General features: G+C 37.0%; 1 protein-coding gene and 1 long non-coding RNA gene across 3 annotated transcripts; one reads left to right on the top strand and one right to left on the bottom strand.

Moving 5' to 3' along the window:
* Positions 1-910: 910 nt before the first annotated feature.
* On the top strand, positions 911-4,729 carry LOC121802634. Its single transcript, XR_006050825.1, has 2 exons — positions 911-1,126; positions 2,883-4,729. It is a non-coding gene; the product is annotated as an uncharacterized LOC121802634 (long non-coding RNA).
* Positions 4,730-9,244: 4,515 nt separating this feature from the next.
* LOC121805296 (V-type proton ATPase subunit B 2) lies at positions 9,245-15,143 on the bottom strand. 2 transcript variants are annotated; one of them, XM_042205102.1, is made up of 15 exons: positions 15,045-15,143; positions 14,201-14,262; positions 13,699-13,754; positions 13,475-13,573; positions 13,106-13,165; positions 12,806-12,917; positions 12,505-12,713; positions 12,210-12,338; positions 11,969-12,106; positions 10,792-10,942; positions 10,573-10,655; positions 10,243-10,290; positions 10,088-10,141; positions 9,901-9,984; positions 9,245-9,813 (listed from the first exon to the last, which is right to left on the bottom strand). In XM_042205102.1, exons 2-15 carry the CDS (start codon positions 14,253-14,255, stop codon positions 9,628-9,630), a joined length of 1,464 nt encoding a protein of 487 aa, XP_042061036.1. In that variant the 5' UTR covers positions 14,256-14,262; positions 15,045-15,143; the 3' UTR covers positions 9,245-9,627. The 2 variants fall into 2 exon arrangements, 1 of the variants encoding a protein (XP_042061036.1); XR_006051448.1 differs by having other exon boundaries at positions 9,756-9,813; positions 10,243-10,351.
* Between the last annotated feature and the right edge of the window lie 1,983 nt (positions 15,144-17,126).

The raw sequence follows: 17,126 nt of genomic DNA, 5'->3' as shown, positions 1-17,126 counted from the left end.
GAATTTGGAGCAAGCGAACCAAGTAAATTGAAGCAAGCTACGGATAAGGCATACACATTTATTCAATTGCTTCTAATTATTGCTAACACTTTGTAATTAGCAAATAATTGGAACTATAATAATGTGTGTGGTAGTGTAGCCAACTTTTTTTTATTCTATTTGATATTATACTACCGTGAATCAGTTATTTTAATTTAATAAGAAATATACACTATAACTTGAGTAATTTTTACCTTTTTTCGCATAACTATCCTAACATAGATAATATCAGAAGAATTTAATTTTGAACCGTAAGATATTTTGTGTAGCCAATTTTTTTTTCTATATGAATATATGGAAAAAATCGATGCAAGTAAATTATTATGAGAGACATAATTTTCGCTTTGGTGAGTTAAGAGAAACACATATTTTTTTTGGGTAGTTAAAAATGTAGATACATAGCTAAACTTTTTAGATATTTTAAATTGAAATTTAAATTATAAATATTATTCATGTAAAATAAATTATAGACTAATCATTCTACGAATATTAAGAAAACAAATATATAAAATATTAATTAGATACCTAAAAAATTAAGGAAAAATATTTTTTATTGAATACTATTAAATTTATTTGAATTAAACTCAAAATCATGTAAAATTTGTCATAATTTATCCATATCATTTCTTTTTATTGAATTTAAAATTTAGAGACATTGTATATGTATATATATATATATATATGGGGAGTACTACACTCCTTATAGAGTTTGTAAGATATAACATCCTACCATTCCTTACTGTTAGATATAGAGATGTGTGATTAGGATTTCATCAATTTGAATTGCATTTTGGACCATTTAATATGCATGCAAGGATAAATAAGTTAGTTCAGGTATTAGAAGCGCAAGATTTCAGCGGTCATTCCACGATCTCCCTTCTCACATTAACTCATCCCCAACCTTTCAACTATCTCTCCAAGTTCAGCCTACTCCCTCTGGAAACCCTCTCAATTTTTGAACCCTAGAAAATTGCAGCCGCAATCTACATCTCCATCCACCAAAAATCAAAGTGAGAAACTAATCCATCAAGAAGCGACAAAATGGCTGGTACAGTCGACGTTTTTGCTCAGGGAATTCGCGAAATGGGTAAACGATGATGGATGAATTTTCTTCAATTTACTTGGCCAATCGTTTAAAGTAACATTTGTTGTATGTAGCGGGTAATTGCTTTAATTCTCCATTGTCGGCTTAATTTACTACTCCCCCGTCTAGTGCTAGGAAAATATACCGAAATACCGCACTTACCGTACCGAAAAAATACCGAAAATATCAAATTTTCGGTATACCGTACTTTTTGGTACAGTATCATACGGTATCATACCGTACCGACAGTATTAGGTACGGTAAAGGTATGCATTTTGTATATACCGCGGTATATCGCGTTATACCGTATCATACCGCAATTGCGGTATATACCGAAAATCACGGTACGGTATACCGACAAAAGCGGTACGGTAACGATATCTAAATTTTGGTATACCGACTTTTCGGTATACAGCAATTGCGGTATACCGACAAAAGCGGTACGGTAAAGGTATGGTTTTTGGTCATACCGCACGGTACGGTACGGTATGCGGAATGGCCATTTCGTCGCGGTATACCGTACCGTTCCAACCCTACCCCCGTCTCAGTTAAGATGACCCATTTCGTTTTTCGCATGTGTTTTATAAAAATCATAATAAATAGTTTAAGTTGAAGGAAAATACATGAAGAGAGAGAATAATATGGAAGAGACTCTCTTCTACATTATTCTCTCTGTTACTTTACTTTTCCTCCATTTTAACTATTTATTATGATTTTTTCAAATGAGACAAAGAGAGTATATTCGTTGCATTATACTATTGTCATGGATTATTGCTGAAGCTAGTTGTTGAATATGCTTAATTTGCATTTTATATTGTTTTTATTAGGATGTAATTATCATCTTGGTGAAGCCATTTATGTTGTGTTACTTTGCTTAATTTATTCAAAAGATTGCTTAATTTGGGCTAAAATTTGATTAAATTGTTGGAAATCTTGCTTATTATGAGTGAGAATTTGCTTAACGTGTTGAAAAGATTACTTAATTTGGGCGGTAATTTTCTTAATTTGTTCAAAAGATTGCTTATTTTGGGCAAGAATTTCCTTAAGTTGTTTAAAATTTTGCGTAATAGTTTGCTTGTTTTGTTTGAAAGATTGCTTATATTGTGCTAAATTTTGCTTCATTTGTTTGAGGATTTTCTTATTTTAGTTTGCTCATCTGAAAAATAAGTGGTGGAATTTCAGCTGTCATTCCATACACGATCTATCCTTTCAACTCTCTCTCCAGTTCAATTGAAACCTTTCAATTTTCTCTCCAATTTATTCTACTATTTGAGAATAATTTAATGTGAAATGTGCTTCATTTTGTTGAAATTTAGTGTATTGGCCTTAGGTTTGCATAATCTGTTTTGCTCTACTAAAGTTGTTTGTAGAATATGTTTAATTTCCGTTTAATGTTGCTATTAGGATGATAGAATTTGCTTATTCTACTCGACTTTATGCTTAATATGTTTGAGCATTTGATTAATTTCCTCTTTCTATTCATTGACTTTACGTTTCATACGGTTTTGTTTAATACGCTTAAGCTGTTTAACATTCTGCTTCTTTGGAGGGACACATTGATTCTGCTATCGCCAAATTCTATTTGATTATGTCCTTAATATTGTGCTTAATTTGTCCATTAATGTGCTTAATATGTTTAAATTGTTGCTTATTGATATTTTTTAGAATTATACTGTTTATTTTGCTTAATTTGTTTTAGAATGGGCTTAATTTGTGTCAAATATGTTCAAGAGTTTGATTAATCTTATTCGACCTACAGTTATTAAGCAACGGAGACGAGGGAAGAAACTAGATGATGTGGAGGATGGTCTAGTGAGAAATAATGTACTTGAACAAGTTATTTTTCTCTTAAAAAATGTACTCCTTCCGTCCCATAATAGATGAGATGACACACTTGAAAAATGACACGAAATTTTAGGAGATAGTTGTTTTGTGTGTTAGATAAAGAGAGAAAATAGTATATTTATATTAATGTGAGGGGAGCTTTTTCTAAAGAGGAAATGTAACATTTATTATGTGACGGAGGGAGTACTATATAAGTTAGTTGGATGCAACTTTGTGCTTACTCATGCAATTTTACGTGCATTCAATGTAAATATATTGCAATGTACAATTTAGCATTATTTAAGGAAAAGGTTGCATTATTCAGTCCAGAAGTTGCATTATTGATATACACTTATAATTATAGAGTATTTTATACTTTCAAAAAAGAGTAATAATATAAAAAAAATACTAGATAAAATATATCACAAATATAAGAAGATGCACTAAATAATTTTTCAATAAAATGAATACAATATTACAGTTACTTCACTATGTGAAAATATTTAAACCAGTTACATATGCATTTAATACATTAACTACATATTAATGCAATTCTTATCTGAGCTAATTGAATCAATTATAATTACTACCAAAATGGTCCCTAAATTATGCGTTTAGCACACCAATAGTTCCCCGGCTTTACATGAGAAGGTGTAATCACATTCGTTATTCATCATAATTTTGCATAAAAAATGCCCCAAAGGTATGAAATGTCACATGACTCAAAATATACATCATTTTACATAATTTAATATTTTATTTTATTAGAAATGTATGAAGTGGGTAGGTTTGGATCGTACCTCTCATTTTCCTGATCTTGTACGAGGTATCAGGAGGGCCATTTGGTGTTGAAGACAGTGTTCAAGCAGCTGGCCCTCTTCTAGCATTGGTGGGGTTTCTTGTTCCAGAAGCATTGGTGACAGCTGAATGTTTCCTGAAAATGGAGGTTATGTGGTTTGGGGGTTTCAGCAGCAGGGGTGGATGAAGTGGCTTAGTAGAGTCATTGATAATGCACTATATCCTGTTCTGTTTTGTGACTATCTAAAGCCGGGCATCCCGGTTCTCGCTGATGACTGTTGCATTGACATTCATGAACTACAGGGCAATCTTGCTAGGGCTCAGATGCCTTTCTTGGTTATGGGAGTTGTGGCCGTTCTCTAGCTGGGGAGGTGGATAACCCCGGTAGAGGGCACTGTTTTAGAGGGCACCGGGAGGAGTGGAGTGCTGGGTATTGGCAACATTCTTGGTGGGGTGTGGGTGCATGGGGGCTTCTGCTGTGTCGAATATGGGGATATTTGTGGCTGAAATGAGTAGCGTCGTTCCAGGGATGGGACGCCCCTCGTTGGGATTATGTTCTCTGCACTGCTTTCGTGGCTCAGCTTTCAGGAGAACTTTCTCTACTGTTTTGGGATGATCATGGAGTTTCTAGCCTTGAATCGATCATCCAAAAGTTCCACTCGGGACATTTGGGGCGATCATCAAGTGTGTGCCTCCAACTTTGCTCATATTTCGGAAAGTAATGGTGATTAGCCTCGTCGCCTCTCTGATAGGGCTCATTCTACAGCCTTGCTTGAAGATTCTGTTCCGTTCCACTGATACAGAGCGAAAGATGATGATGATGATACATGAAGTGAAGAAAGAGGAATGTGTGCAATAAGATGGTACTGAGGCAGCTTTGTCATCAGGCCTCTTTTTGCATTGAATTTGCCAATCTTTGTAAATTCATCTTATCCGAAGTGAAAATATGATTTTGAGCTTTAATCCACATATCATTTGTGTTTTTGTCTGTGATGCCCCACAATGTCTTAGTCCCAAAGAAACCTTAAAATAACTATGCCACAAAAAAAGAAAGCTTTTCTTTGTAGTATTTTCGGATTCTCCAATACTTTTGCACTGCTCTCTCTATTTGTGTTATGTGTTATCTTATTTTTCAGGTGAAGCATCAAACGCTGTCTTCTCCGTCTCCGCCACTGCGTTGAGATAGAAAAGAATAGAATGGGCGTTCACCGGAATAGCCCAAAGTCGAAGAAGATGAAAGCGAACACTCTGAAATCTCTTCTTGAACTTGATTCCAGGTACAGGCGTAGAAGCTCTGAGCATTATGGTATTCTCTCTTTAATATCACACTGCTCTTATGCATCCACTTTCATCGATCCATCAGAATCTCTAACACCCGTACTTTTAAGTACGAAACTAAAGTATGTCATGAGATAATTAATAAAATTTTATGCTATGCCTCGCGTTAACGTGCTTTGGAATGTAGTATGGTATTTATGTGACGACGTGACTTTGGGACGTTTTTTTTTATGTAATTATGGAACTTTAGGAGACGTGTGAATGTCTCGTTAAAGTAATGGTGACGATATTGCTATTTTTTTTAGCATAATGAATGAGATGTGGGAGATGAATATTTTTATGGAAGATGACGCGCGAAAATCGAGGAACGATCGAAGAAATTATATTTGGAACAACACCAAAAATGAATTGTGACGTGGGGTGATTTTTTTTTTTTTGCATTAATCTTTGTGAAGAACAAGATAACGAAATTTAATAAAGCTTCCGTGAATTTTAATTATCGAAAGAAATGCGGGAATATAAAGTACGTATATATTTATTTTTTGGACTTCTCAATTTAAATTAGAGTCCAATGAGTATATAAAAAATGGCTTGGGCCCTAACTATTTAAGAATCTAACTAATTAATAATATTATCAACTTGGGCTTACAACCAATTGAGCCCAAAACCATTTAATTAATTAGGAGCCCAATTCTTTCCAAACAAATGGGAGCAAGCCCAAGAAGCTTTTCTTCTTCTTCCTCTCCCTCATGGCCGACGCCCTCTTCAAGTGGAGACCCTCCAATCTCCAACTTCTTCACCTTCCACCTCCCACAATTAATTCTACAAAATCAAGAGTCACCCATGTTATAACTTATGTTCATTCATCTTTCCACTACTCTTCTACTTCAACATTTCAAGAAAGAAAAAAATTTGAGAGAGAGGGCCGAGAGATAGAGTGAGAGCCGAAAGAGAAGGAAGTAGGAACTTCTACCATTCTTGCTCCTCCACCACCAAGTTCAATCCTTCTTGAGGTATAATCTCTTTTCAATCCCCAAAGCATGAATTTTTAGTACATATATATTTCCTACATCATTTCACAATTCACCTTCCACAAGTAATTCAAACAATTTAACAATCAACATAATCGAACACTCGCCGTATGTAATCGAAAGTCCGAAAGAACATAACTTGGTAATAAAAACATACCTTGCGGGACGTTCGGATTAAGTACGGGGCTGCCCGGAGGGAATCGAGGCTTTTTCGGGCTTGTGCGGGGCTGTTAGGGTCGGCGGCGGGGACGCCCCTGGGCTGTCAGACCACCGACGGCTCGTTGTGGACGTCGGCGGTGGCTGGTGAAGCCGGCTGGAGCAGAGGAGCTCGATGGCGACAACAGCGTCGCGTTTTCCCGGTGAAACGGCAGTAGCGTCGCGGCTTCCCGGTGAGACAGCGGTGGCGTCGCGTCTTCCCTGCAGCAGCGGCCTCGTGTTGCCGACGGCGAGCGGCCGGCTTAAGTGGAGCTTGTCGGAGTTGAGTTGAAAGGCGACGGGATTCGTTGGAGAAGCCGGCACCAGCAGCAACGGACGGCGACAGTAGTGACGGAGGAACGGCGGCGTGGAAGGAATTGAAGAGACACCGACAGATTTGGATGAAATCCGCTGGTTTACGTCGGCGAGAGAGAGAGAGAAGGAAGAGAAAGATAGGGAGAGAGAGGTGTGGAGAGGGTAGAGTGATAGTTGGGCCACTTTTGTTCTTTTTTTTTGTGGGCCTTGTTTTTATTGGGAGGCTTTTTTAGTTGGGCCTCTTTAATTTTATTTGGGGCTTCCTAAATTTAATTGGAGGAATAAGGTGGGCTAAGTAAATAAAACTTTGGGCCGTCAATTAAATTAAACCGCGGGAAATTATTTAATTAAATCCCAGAATATTTCGAAAGACGGATAATACTACCCCAAGTGCGAACTAAAAAAAATATTTACGCAGAGAAATAATTGCGATAAATTAAATATGTGCTTGATTAAATTTTAGAATTCTTTTTCGATGTCATGGAAAATACGAGGAGCCAACGGAGGAAAGAACGAGCGCAAGTGGCCAACCGGTGTCGCACGCGACGCCTTGGGCGGCAGCCGAATAATAAAAAAACGCACGAAAAACCGAGAAAACGAATTAAAAGATTTTACTTAGAGTGCATGCATTCTAAATATCTTCGTTACCGAGATTTGATGGGTACTTTATGTATTTTCTGAAAAGGTGGTTCGCACAGCCGCTATGGTCGGAACGAGAAGCTACTAAGGACAACTCTAAGCTTTTGAGGTGAGCTTTATTACTTAATCTCTTTTATTTGAAATGATATGTTTATGGCGAAATAAGGGTGGTTTTAAATATTATGTCATGCCGTATTTTATGTTTTTGAATTGCCTATCTGATTTGTCTACTAGAATAAAGTTCTACTAGACTTTGATGGTTAACGAATTCGGGTCTAACTAGGGGCTAAGCCCTACTTAAGCTAGTGCACTGATGGGGATCGTGAGCCGTCCTCTAGGTCGGCTGGTCCAGTGATCGAGTTTGTGGCCACATTCTCGTTTCACATGATGGTTCAAGTATGGTATATGATGGAGGATGATGTTTGTCTGCGCAGTCACTATTTTAAGGAATGATTTTAGTGTTTCTCGGCCTTTTAAAGTAAAACCCGAGTTTCACTCAATGATGGCTTGACATAACTTAAACGATAAATGTATTTCGGGCATGAGTTCACTGGGTGCATCAAGTACTCAACCCCTGCATATGTTTTCCCTATGTGCAGGTTGAGCGAGGACGGGAGGCGGAGGATGTTGAGCAATGAGCCAAGATTTTTATTGAATAAATGTTCTGGTTACTACTGTGTCCTCATACATAGTAGTAGTCAAACTCTCAATTGCTTCCGCTACTCTAAGTCTTAAGAATTTTTACTTTTTCTTTAAGTTGTTGAACTATGTCATTCACACTATGTTACTTCGTGATTTGAAACTTTGATTTGATAATGGAATTTCGTCTTTTGATCTATATGTCGTACATCCTTGATTGCTACCCCTTCTTCCCCGCTTCTTAATTCCCCCACTAGTCGCGATCCACCGTGCTTTCTATCCTTAGGAAGTGCGGTCGTGACAGAATCGCCCTAGTTGCTATGCCTGTAGCGCGATAAGCTCATCAAACTTCTCTTTCTACTAAAGCCAATGAGAAACGGTCCATGCCTTCCCGATGAAATTGAATTCTCCAAACATTTCATAGAATCCTAATTCCATGAATCAAACAGATTCTCATGGATCGTACTCCCCCGGTCCCACAATAAGAGTCACATTTCATTTTAACCATAAATGGTAAATAAGTCCAACATTCCACTAACTCACTTCACCACATTCTATAATAAAATTAATATAAAAAAAAGTGGATCTCATATTCCACTAACTTTTTCAATCCATTATTATTTACATTTTTTACAACACGTGCTCATACTAAATTTGACTCCTATTGTGGAATGGAGGAAGTATTTCTTTAGGGTAGTTTAGTTGAATATTTTATCCTGGAGGCTTTGGCAAATTCCATCAATGGCAGTCTGGAATATTTTTATCTATCTTGGCTAACTCTCACGTTGCAGGTTGCAGAACGAGCGCTCTACATGTGGAACAACGAGCGGTTTGGGAAGATGGTGTTGCAAGCAGAAGCAGTAGAAGAGGTGCTATCCGTGGTAGTGGAAGGAATGGAGAAGAATGTGAGAGGGCATTGGAGCAAAGCTGACACAGAATGTGAAGGAGATGCTGGTGGAGATGGAGCCTGTGCTCTACGCCCGGTGCCTATCGCAGCTCGATCTTAGCCACTCGGAGGTGGAGACGAAGCGGAAACAGAGGTGGGAGAGAGTGGAAATGGCAGCGAAACTCAACCAATTCATCCAAGAGTCTCTCAGATCAGGCCTTCCCGATTAAATAAATAGACTTGAGGATGGGTGTGTTTTTGTATGATAGATTGCATCACTTATATATAATTGGAAACCTATCTTAATTGAGTTCTCTCATTATTATTATGCGCTTGGGTGCATGATAGAAGAGTTAAACAATTTTTGGAAATATGTGAAATCGTTGGTCGTAACATATGGCTTTAATGAATGTCAAACATAGGCACATTAAATTAGTTGATAAATAAAGGAAGCTTAAGAAATTGCACTGCTTATAGTTATAGATGAACGAAAGCAAAGTTCCACTTATTTATGAATAATAATAATAATAATAATAATAATAATAATAATAATGATAATGATAAAGAACACCAAATTGTCCAGTAGCATTTGAAAGTTGAAAAGAAGCCCCTTACTTGAGAAAACAATGCAAGCAATAAATAGTCTAAGCAACAAAATGTTTCTCGAATTTGAAATATAAAAGCAGGCAAATGCTCTTCATTACCGGATCTAACTGCTTCTCTTTACCAATGAATGTAAGTCTTTCGTCTGCCGGAGAGAGTTCGCTTCCATGGACCGTCGTCAATGCTTATTCCGAAGGAGCTAGAGGAGGATATAAAACCACCCAACATAATATACACCAAACAATATATCACAGTGTTTGCAGAAACTAAGATTCCAAATTTTCCTCTCTTCCCTCTCAGTTGGACGCATCCCTGCTGTAGTATTGGTCAAGCGTCTTTGCTGGGATACGATGGAGCAGTTCTCGGGGGAAGATCCGGAGAAGTGTCCATGCCAGATCGAGCGACTGAAAGATATTGCGGGTGTCATACGCCCCCTGAGCAACAAACTTCTTCTCAAATTTATCAAGGAACTCGAGATATAGCTGCATGTTCACACAATTTTGGTAAGTGTATTTGTTTTAACTTATGTTGCTGTGATTGTTTTATGTACAAACATGGATATGACAGACCAGATCTTCTGAGGAAAGTGCTTCTTCTCCGACCACGGCTTTCATTGCTTGAACATCCTTTCCGATGGCATAGTTTGCATAGAGCTAAGCATATGAAAATTAAGATTTTTAGCCAGATACAAAAGAAAAAGGTAAATTGCTTGAGCAAATCGTTTTAACAACTTTTATGATGAAATAGAAATCCAACCTGGTTAGACACGTCGGAGTGATCCCTACGAGTCATACCCTCACCAATAGCACTCTGCAAAAGTAATGGAGCGGCATTGTAAAACATGAAAACTGGACTATCTTTCTCCAGAAATAACAAAACCAAATACACTGCATTTTATTTTATCAGCTAACCTTCATTAGACGAGACAATGATGGCAGGACATTGATTGGAGGGTATATCTGACAGATGAGAAAATTTATTCAGCCAAGAAATGCTTTCCTTTGTAACGTAAGTAGCCCACTGATTACACATGTTAACAGAGTATAGCATTTTGAGAAGAGTCTGATCATTTAGAAAGTGACAAATGAAACAGTAATTCACTAGATTATGTTAACCAGCTTTATGAACAAAAAGAATCTCCACAAATTTGCACTAGTAACCCTTAAGTCCAGACTTGAGCAAATTGTGGTGTAATTGCTTGTATATGATCAACCAGAGAAAGACTAACTCCTTGTGTTTACCTGCCTATTGTAAAGTTGTCTGTCAATGTATATCTGCCCCTCAGTAATATAACCTGTAAGATCTGGAGTTGGATGTGTAATATCTGAACAATTTCAATGAGCAAAAGATCAAAATAGGGTTAGCCTGAAAATATACTAATGATGATAATAAATACACACACATGTATATGTATAAAGAAGACCATCAGGTAGCTAATGTTAAATGTTGGCATGTGTTACCATCATTGGGCATGGTCAAAATAGGAATTTGGGTGATGGATCCTTTGCGCCCTTCAATACGTCCAGCTCGTTCATAGATGGTTGCCAGATCAGTGTACATGTAACCTGGATATCCACGTCTTCCAGGCACTTCCTCTCGAGCAGCAGACACCTAAAAGGGGATAGTTAATCACTTAATCTGTCACGCTCATTATTTATAAAAACATAAAATTGACATAAATATCAAGTCCAAGCTAGAAATAACAGAAATGAGAACAGTTGCACGGTAGCCACCTAATTAGAAATGTTTAAATATAACAGAGACATGTTAAACTTCAAATCAGCAGTTAAAATTAAGGACAATCATCATTTAAAAAAAACCCCCAATTTTTTCGTGAGATGTATAAAAAAGAGCAAATTGCCTGTAAAGTCTTGAACTTTTACAATTGTTTGGTTTTTCCCGCGAATTTTAAATGTTGCATGAAAAGTCATGAACTTTACCGGACTGTGTAAATTTCCCATCTGGCCCAACCCGACAGATTTCTGACACAAACTTATCCTACATGGCGCGCCGGAGGCGTGACTTGGCAAATGACAAATTTAGGGTTCAATTCGAATTGTGGAATTAATGCTACTTTTATGCTGAATTAGATTTGTGGAATTCGATTTGTATGTTTATGTCGATTTGTATGCTGAATTCAATTTGTATGTTTTCATTTATGCTACTTGTATGTTTGTAATAATAAGTCCAAGGTCGGAGATTGCAAAGATAGAAGATAAACAATCAGAATTAGTGGACTTTTGCCAAGTCACGCCTCCAGCGCGCCACATAGGATAAGTAATTGGGTCGGAAATCTATCGGGTCGGTCGCATGGGAAATTTACACAGTCCGATAAAGTTCATGACTTTTCATGCAACATTTTAAAGTTCATGTGAAAAACCAAAATATTTTGAAAGTTCATGACTTTACATGCAATTTGTCCTATAAAAAATGTAAGTTAATATTTGAATTTTGATTCTTTTAATCAGATTATGAAAATCAAAATTAAAAAAAAATAGGTAAGATTTCTCCTAATCTATCAGACGGAACTGTTGTAACTATTTATTGTTAGTTAATGTTTTATATCTACTATGCCATAACTATAGAATATGAGACTTGATCATGCAGACAAATCTAGCTGTTTTTTTCAGGAGTTACCTCACGAAGAGCATCAGCATAGGAGCTCATATCTGTCAATATGACAAGAACATGCTTTCCGCATTCATATGCTAAATATTCTGCAGTTGTCAGGGCAATACGGGGTGTAATTATGCGTTCTATAGTTGGATCGTTGGCCTGCAGAAACGGTAGTATTAGGAAAATATATGAAGAATCTTCATCGATGATTTTGCAAAAAAAAAAACTAATCAATTCCAAACAAGGAGGTCACATTACTCACCAAGTTAAGGAAAAGAGTCACTCTCTCCATAGATCCATTTTCCTCGAAATCACGTTTGAAGAACTGAGCTGTCTCCATGTTCACTCCCATAGCAGCAAAGACAATGGCAAAATTGTCCTCCTCGCCACCCTGCATGACAGAATAGATCATGAGAACAATGCTGTAACAAAGGAATCACCTGGCGCTTTTTTAATTTAACAGAGTAGATCATGAGAACAATGCTGTAACAAAGGAATCAACTGGCGCTTTTTTAATTTTAACAAAGTGAATTAAGCTGTAATTTTCCCCAAAGTACCTCAAGAAGATTATCAGATTTCTCCAATCGTTTGACGAGACCAGCCTGACGACAGATCTGAGCAGCAATTTCATTGTGGGGAAGACCAGCAGCAGAAAAAAGAGGAATTTTCTGTCCACGAGCAATTGAGTTCATGACATCAATAGTGGAAATTCCAGTCTGAATCATTTCTTCAGGATAAGTTCTCTCACTAGGATTGATTGAACTCCCTGCAGAAACAAGTTAAAAAAATACATTAACGTATGAGTTATTGCCACATGGCATATATGCATAGTGGTAACTATATTCGATGCACACTTGCCAGATATATCCAAGTAAGCCTCAGGAAGAATAGGAGGGCCATTGTCAATGGGTTTCCCAGAACCATTAAAGATACGGCCAAGCATGTCCAACGAGACTGGTGTCTTTAGAACCTGCAAATAAGATGTAGTAGAGTTTTTATGACACCTGAGTTTAACGTCAAAGAAATAAATAATTTAAGGAGTTAGGATTTTTGCACTCCTCATCCAGAAAAATGACAGGATGCTAATAATTCAAGAAAGGAGACAATAAAAGACTTTCTGAGAGAAAAAGTTTTAAATAAAATTGAGAATAACCGTACCTCGCCGGTAAACTGGACTGTTGTATATTTGTTATCAATTCCAGAAGTTCCTTCAAAAACCTAATGAACAAGAAACAAAATAGTATGTGATGAGCCTCCTCAAAGGTAAATAACTATAGTGTAAGTATTGATGTTTGTGAACTATAAATGCTAGCAGTTCGAATATGATTCTTTTAGAAGGAACTAACCATTTGTCATTAATTTATAACACTAACAGAGTTTGAAGAAGCCAAAAAGAGAATTTTTTTTTTCCACAATGAAGCACAAAGTTCAAAGATACAGAACTAGTATAGATATAAAAAAATATACTATTAGTCATCTAATCAAAGAACGAAACCCTAAATTATCAAAACTAGAGGCTATGATCACCTGAACAACAGCCTTCTCTCCATCAACCTCTAATACTTGCCCGCGTCGAGTTGTTCCATCTCCTAGGCGAATGTTAACAATTTCCTGGTACTTGGGTCCCTGGCATGGTTTCAGAAAGACATATAAATAAATCCTGTTCCATGACCTAAAACTTTGGACCAAGATATGCATGTGAAAATGATGCCATATGAGGAAGAAATATGACAAGGCAACACAACATTTACCTTCACTTTGTCGAGGATGACAAGGGGTCCAGCAACTCCAGATACAGTTCTGTATTCTGCAAACATGCCGAGAACAGATCCAACAGAATCAAATATTAATGAACTTAAATCAAATAGTTGTAAGGCAAGCTTCCCCAGGTGAACATAACTTGGGTGCATTGAGAAGATTCAGAGGGGTGGGTTTGCTAAGAAACCCCAATTATTTTATAAAGAAAATAGTTCAATACTCTGATAGTTGGAAAGCTAAATGTTTCTATCAGCAATGTTTCTTTAGACTAAGAGATCAAGGAAATCATAAAGCCTTTAAAACATTCCCCTCGGCACCCATATTGTTTTGTATCAAAAGATAGTGGTCTTAGTGACGATTTCATTTCATACATTCTTATGTCACATATATAAATAAAAAATAAGAAACCAATAAAATGGTGAAAAGCTGAAACCGAAGGAATGGCCACATGAGCAGATACATTCATGTGAACAAGTAAGTTGCAAGACAATATACCCATTCCAATCTCCAGAGTTCCCTCCTCCATATCAACATTATTTTCAGCACCCATACTTAACCTGAAAAATCCACAATATTGCCAACCAAATTAGAAAATGTTATCAGCTGCTGACTGACGCAACTGCATTCAGTAGCAGTAAGCTGTGGATGCTAAACTCTAACTTTCATACACAATTCAACCTCTCTTCATACACATTACACAAATGATACTATACAAGCTATGCCGCCCCTACAACTTATCAACTGCAGACTTCATTCAATCTATACCACACATCAAAGTCAAGTAGTCAACACCACTAAACTGCAGTCTCCTTTAATTTCTTCCCGATCAGTAAACTGATCTCATCTTTCCATCGGTTGATAACCAACCAAGGTAACTCAATACAATGAAACTAAATTTCTGTTTCTAAGATGCTGAGGCAAGCTCATTTCCACTCCACAAGTCTGACACGGGCCCTAGAATCTAATCGCTTGCCAACTAGAGGCTCTAGCAACCAGTCTGATCTAGATCATCACAGTACATCCTCGCTCATGCAAAGAGCTTATCAAAAATAAAATCAACCGCTAACTGCCATTAATTTAGAGTATTAAAATTGGATCACCACGTACAAAACTGAATCAACTCAGAACCAAAATTCAGACCCATCGAAACACCGACACAAACAAGTGGCATTCAAAACGATCAACTACTCCAACAGCTAAGCCGTATCAATGACACGAACAAATTCAAGCAGATGTGATGCGCAAAAAACATCAAAATACGAAATGAAACAACGAAAATTACATAATCTTCGCGATTGAAATGTGGAGAATATGGAATTGGATCTGGAAAGTTACGTACCGATTTTTCCAATCGATGAGAGCACGAGGAGCGGTTGGAGAGAGATGAGATGGATTTGCTGCAATCAGCTGAAAGGAAACTGAGATCTGATGGCTAATATATAATGCCAGTGCTTGCAAAAAATACTACATCCGTCCCACCACATTAACGGTACATTTAAAGTATGCACGAGTTTTAAGAAATATAAAAAAAATGGGTTAAAAGTTAGCATTACGAGTCTCATTTATATATATATATATATATATATATATATTAGTGATCTAGGGTAAGTGCCCATTAATTACACAATTAGAAAATAAATCACAGCCACAAGATCAAGAAAATCAAGGGCTAGTATTAATACATGTGATTTTTGAATTTAAAGGAGAATAAGTTCACTCTTATCACAAATTTACTTCACTATAACAAGGCGGGGTATAATGGTCACTTCACAGACAAAATTAGGGTGGAAAGTAAAATGCTCTCATTTGAAAAAACCTCGTCGCGCGATTCAACCTCTCTTCTCTCTTCTGCAAAATTCGCGATTCAACCTTCTCGTCGTCGTCGCCTCGAAACCAGCGACCTATCCGTCGTCGTTTTGCACCACGGAACCGGAATCAGTTCCCTTCCGCCACATCGCCGATCGAAGCACGTGAACGTTCTCTCTCATCATCTGAAGCACCTCTCTGACGGTGTCGCACGCGTCAAGCATATCCACCGATCGCGATAGAGATTCCTCCATCGATTTCCGATCAACACCATCGACTCCTGATGATTTATTCCGGCTGAATTCCTCGAATGAATTGTAGAGCTGTGCAAGCGCCACGAGACCGGATTGAAGTGATTCCGAGCTACCAGATCCGCATTAAAATTTTTCAAACTCCTAGTGCATAACTTCTACTGATTCGAGTTTTGAGATTGGCTACGTACACATGTTCTATAGAATTTCTTGTAAATATGATGTTTCGTTTTTTCAGAATGTTTCTTGTAAATACATCACTCTAAGCATGTTTTTACTACACTGATGTGAACAAAATAGATCACTATAACCAAATATCACAAACACATCACTCTTAGCATGTTTTTATTTCACTGATGTGAACAAAACAGATCACTATAAGAAAATATAACAGAAACATCACTCTAACCATGAGATACATCACTCTTAGCATGTTTTTACTTCACTAATGTGAAAAAAACAGATCACTATAAGAAAATATCATAGACACATCACTCTAACCATGGAATACATCACTCTTAGCATGTTTTTACATCACTCTAACATTGAAATACATCACTCTAAGCATGTTTTTACTTCACTGATGTGAACAAAATAGATCACTATAAGAAAATATCATAGAAACATCACTCTAACCGTGGAAAACATCACTTTAAGCATTTTTTACTTCACTAGTGTGAACAAAATAGATCACTATAACCAAATATCACAGACACATCACTCTAACCATGGAACACATCACTCTTAACATGTTTTTACTTCACTGATGTGAACAAAATAGATCACCATAAGAAAATATAACAGAAACATCACTTATGGAATACATCAATCTTAGCATGTTTTTACTTCACTGATGTGAACAAAACAGATCACTATAAGAACATATCACAGACACATCATTCTAACCATGGAATATATCACTCTAATCATGTTTTTACTTCACTGATGTGAACAAAATAGATCACTATAAGAAAATATCACAAACACATCACTCTAACCATGTAATACATCACTCTTAGCATGTTTTTACTTCACTGAAGTGAACAAAATAGATCACTATAAGAAAATATCACAGAAACATCACTCTAACCGTGGAACACATCACTCTAAGCATGTTTTTACCTCACTGATGTGAACAAACTAGATCACTATAACCAAATATCACAGACACATCACTCTAACCGTGGAACACATCACTCTTATCGTATTTTTACTTCACTGATGTGAACAAAACAGATCAATATAAGAAAATATCACAGAAACATCACTCTAACCATGGAACACATCACACTTAGCATGTTTTTGTTAGGTTTAGTATACTGAAGAGCATGTTTCGAGCGAGTTCGCACGAATAGAATCTCGCT

This window comes from Salvia splendens, chromosome 5 (assembly GCF_004379255.2).
Source record: "Salvia splendens isolate huo1 chromosome 5, SspV2, whole genome shotgun sequence".
Lineage (NCBI taxonomy): Eukaryota > Viridiplantae > Streptophyta > Magnoliopsida > Lamiales > Lamiaceae > Salvia > Salvia splendens.
This window is presented reverse-complemented; position numbering and strand designations above follow the sequence as displayed.

Bases quoted from the DNA above. Each gene is read 5' to 3' on its own strand.
- LOC121805296 (XM_042205102.1), bottom strand. From the start codon at position 14,255: ATGGGTGCTGAAAATAATGTTGATATGGAGGAGGGAACTCTGGAGATT. The intron at 12,918-13,105 runs GTACGGTTATTC...TCTTATTTGCAG, and splicing joins CAGTCCAGTTTACCGGCGAG to GTTCTAAAGACACCAGTCTC. The intron at 10,656-10,791 runs GTAACACATGCC...GAAATTGTTCAG, and splicing joins TTTGACCATGCCCAATGATG to ATATTACACATCCAACTCCA.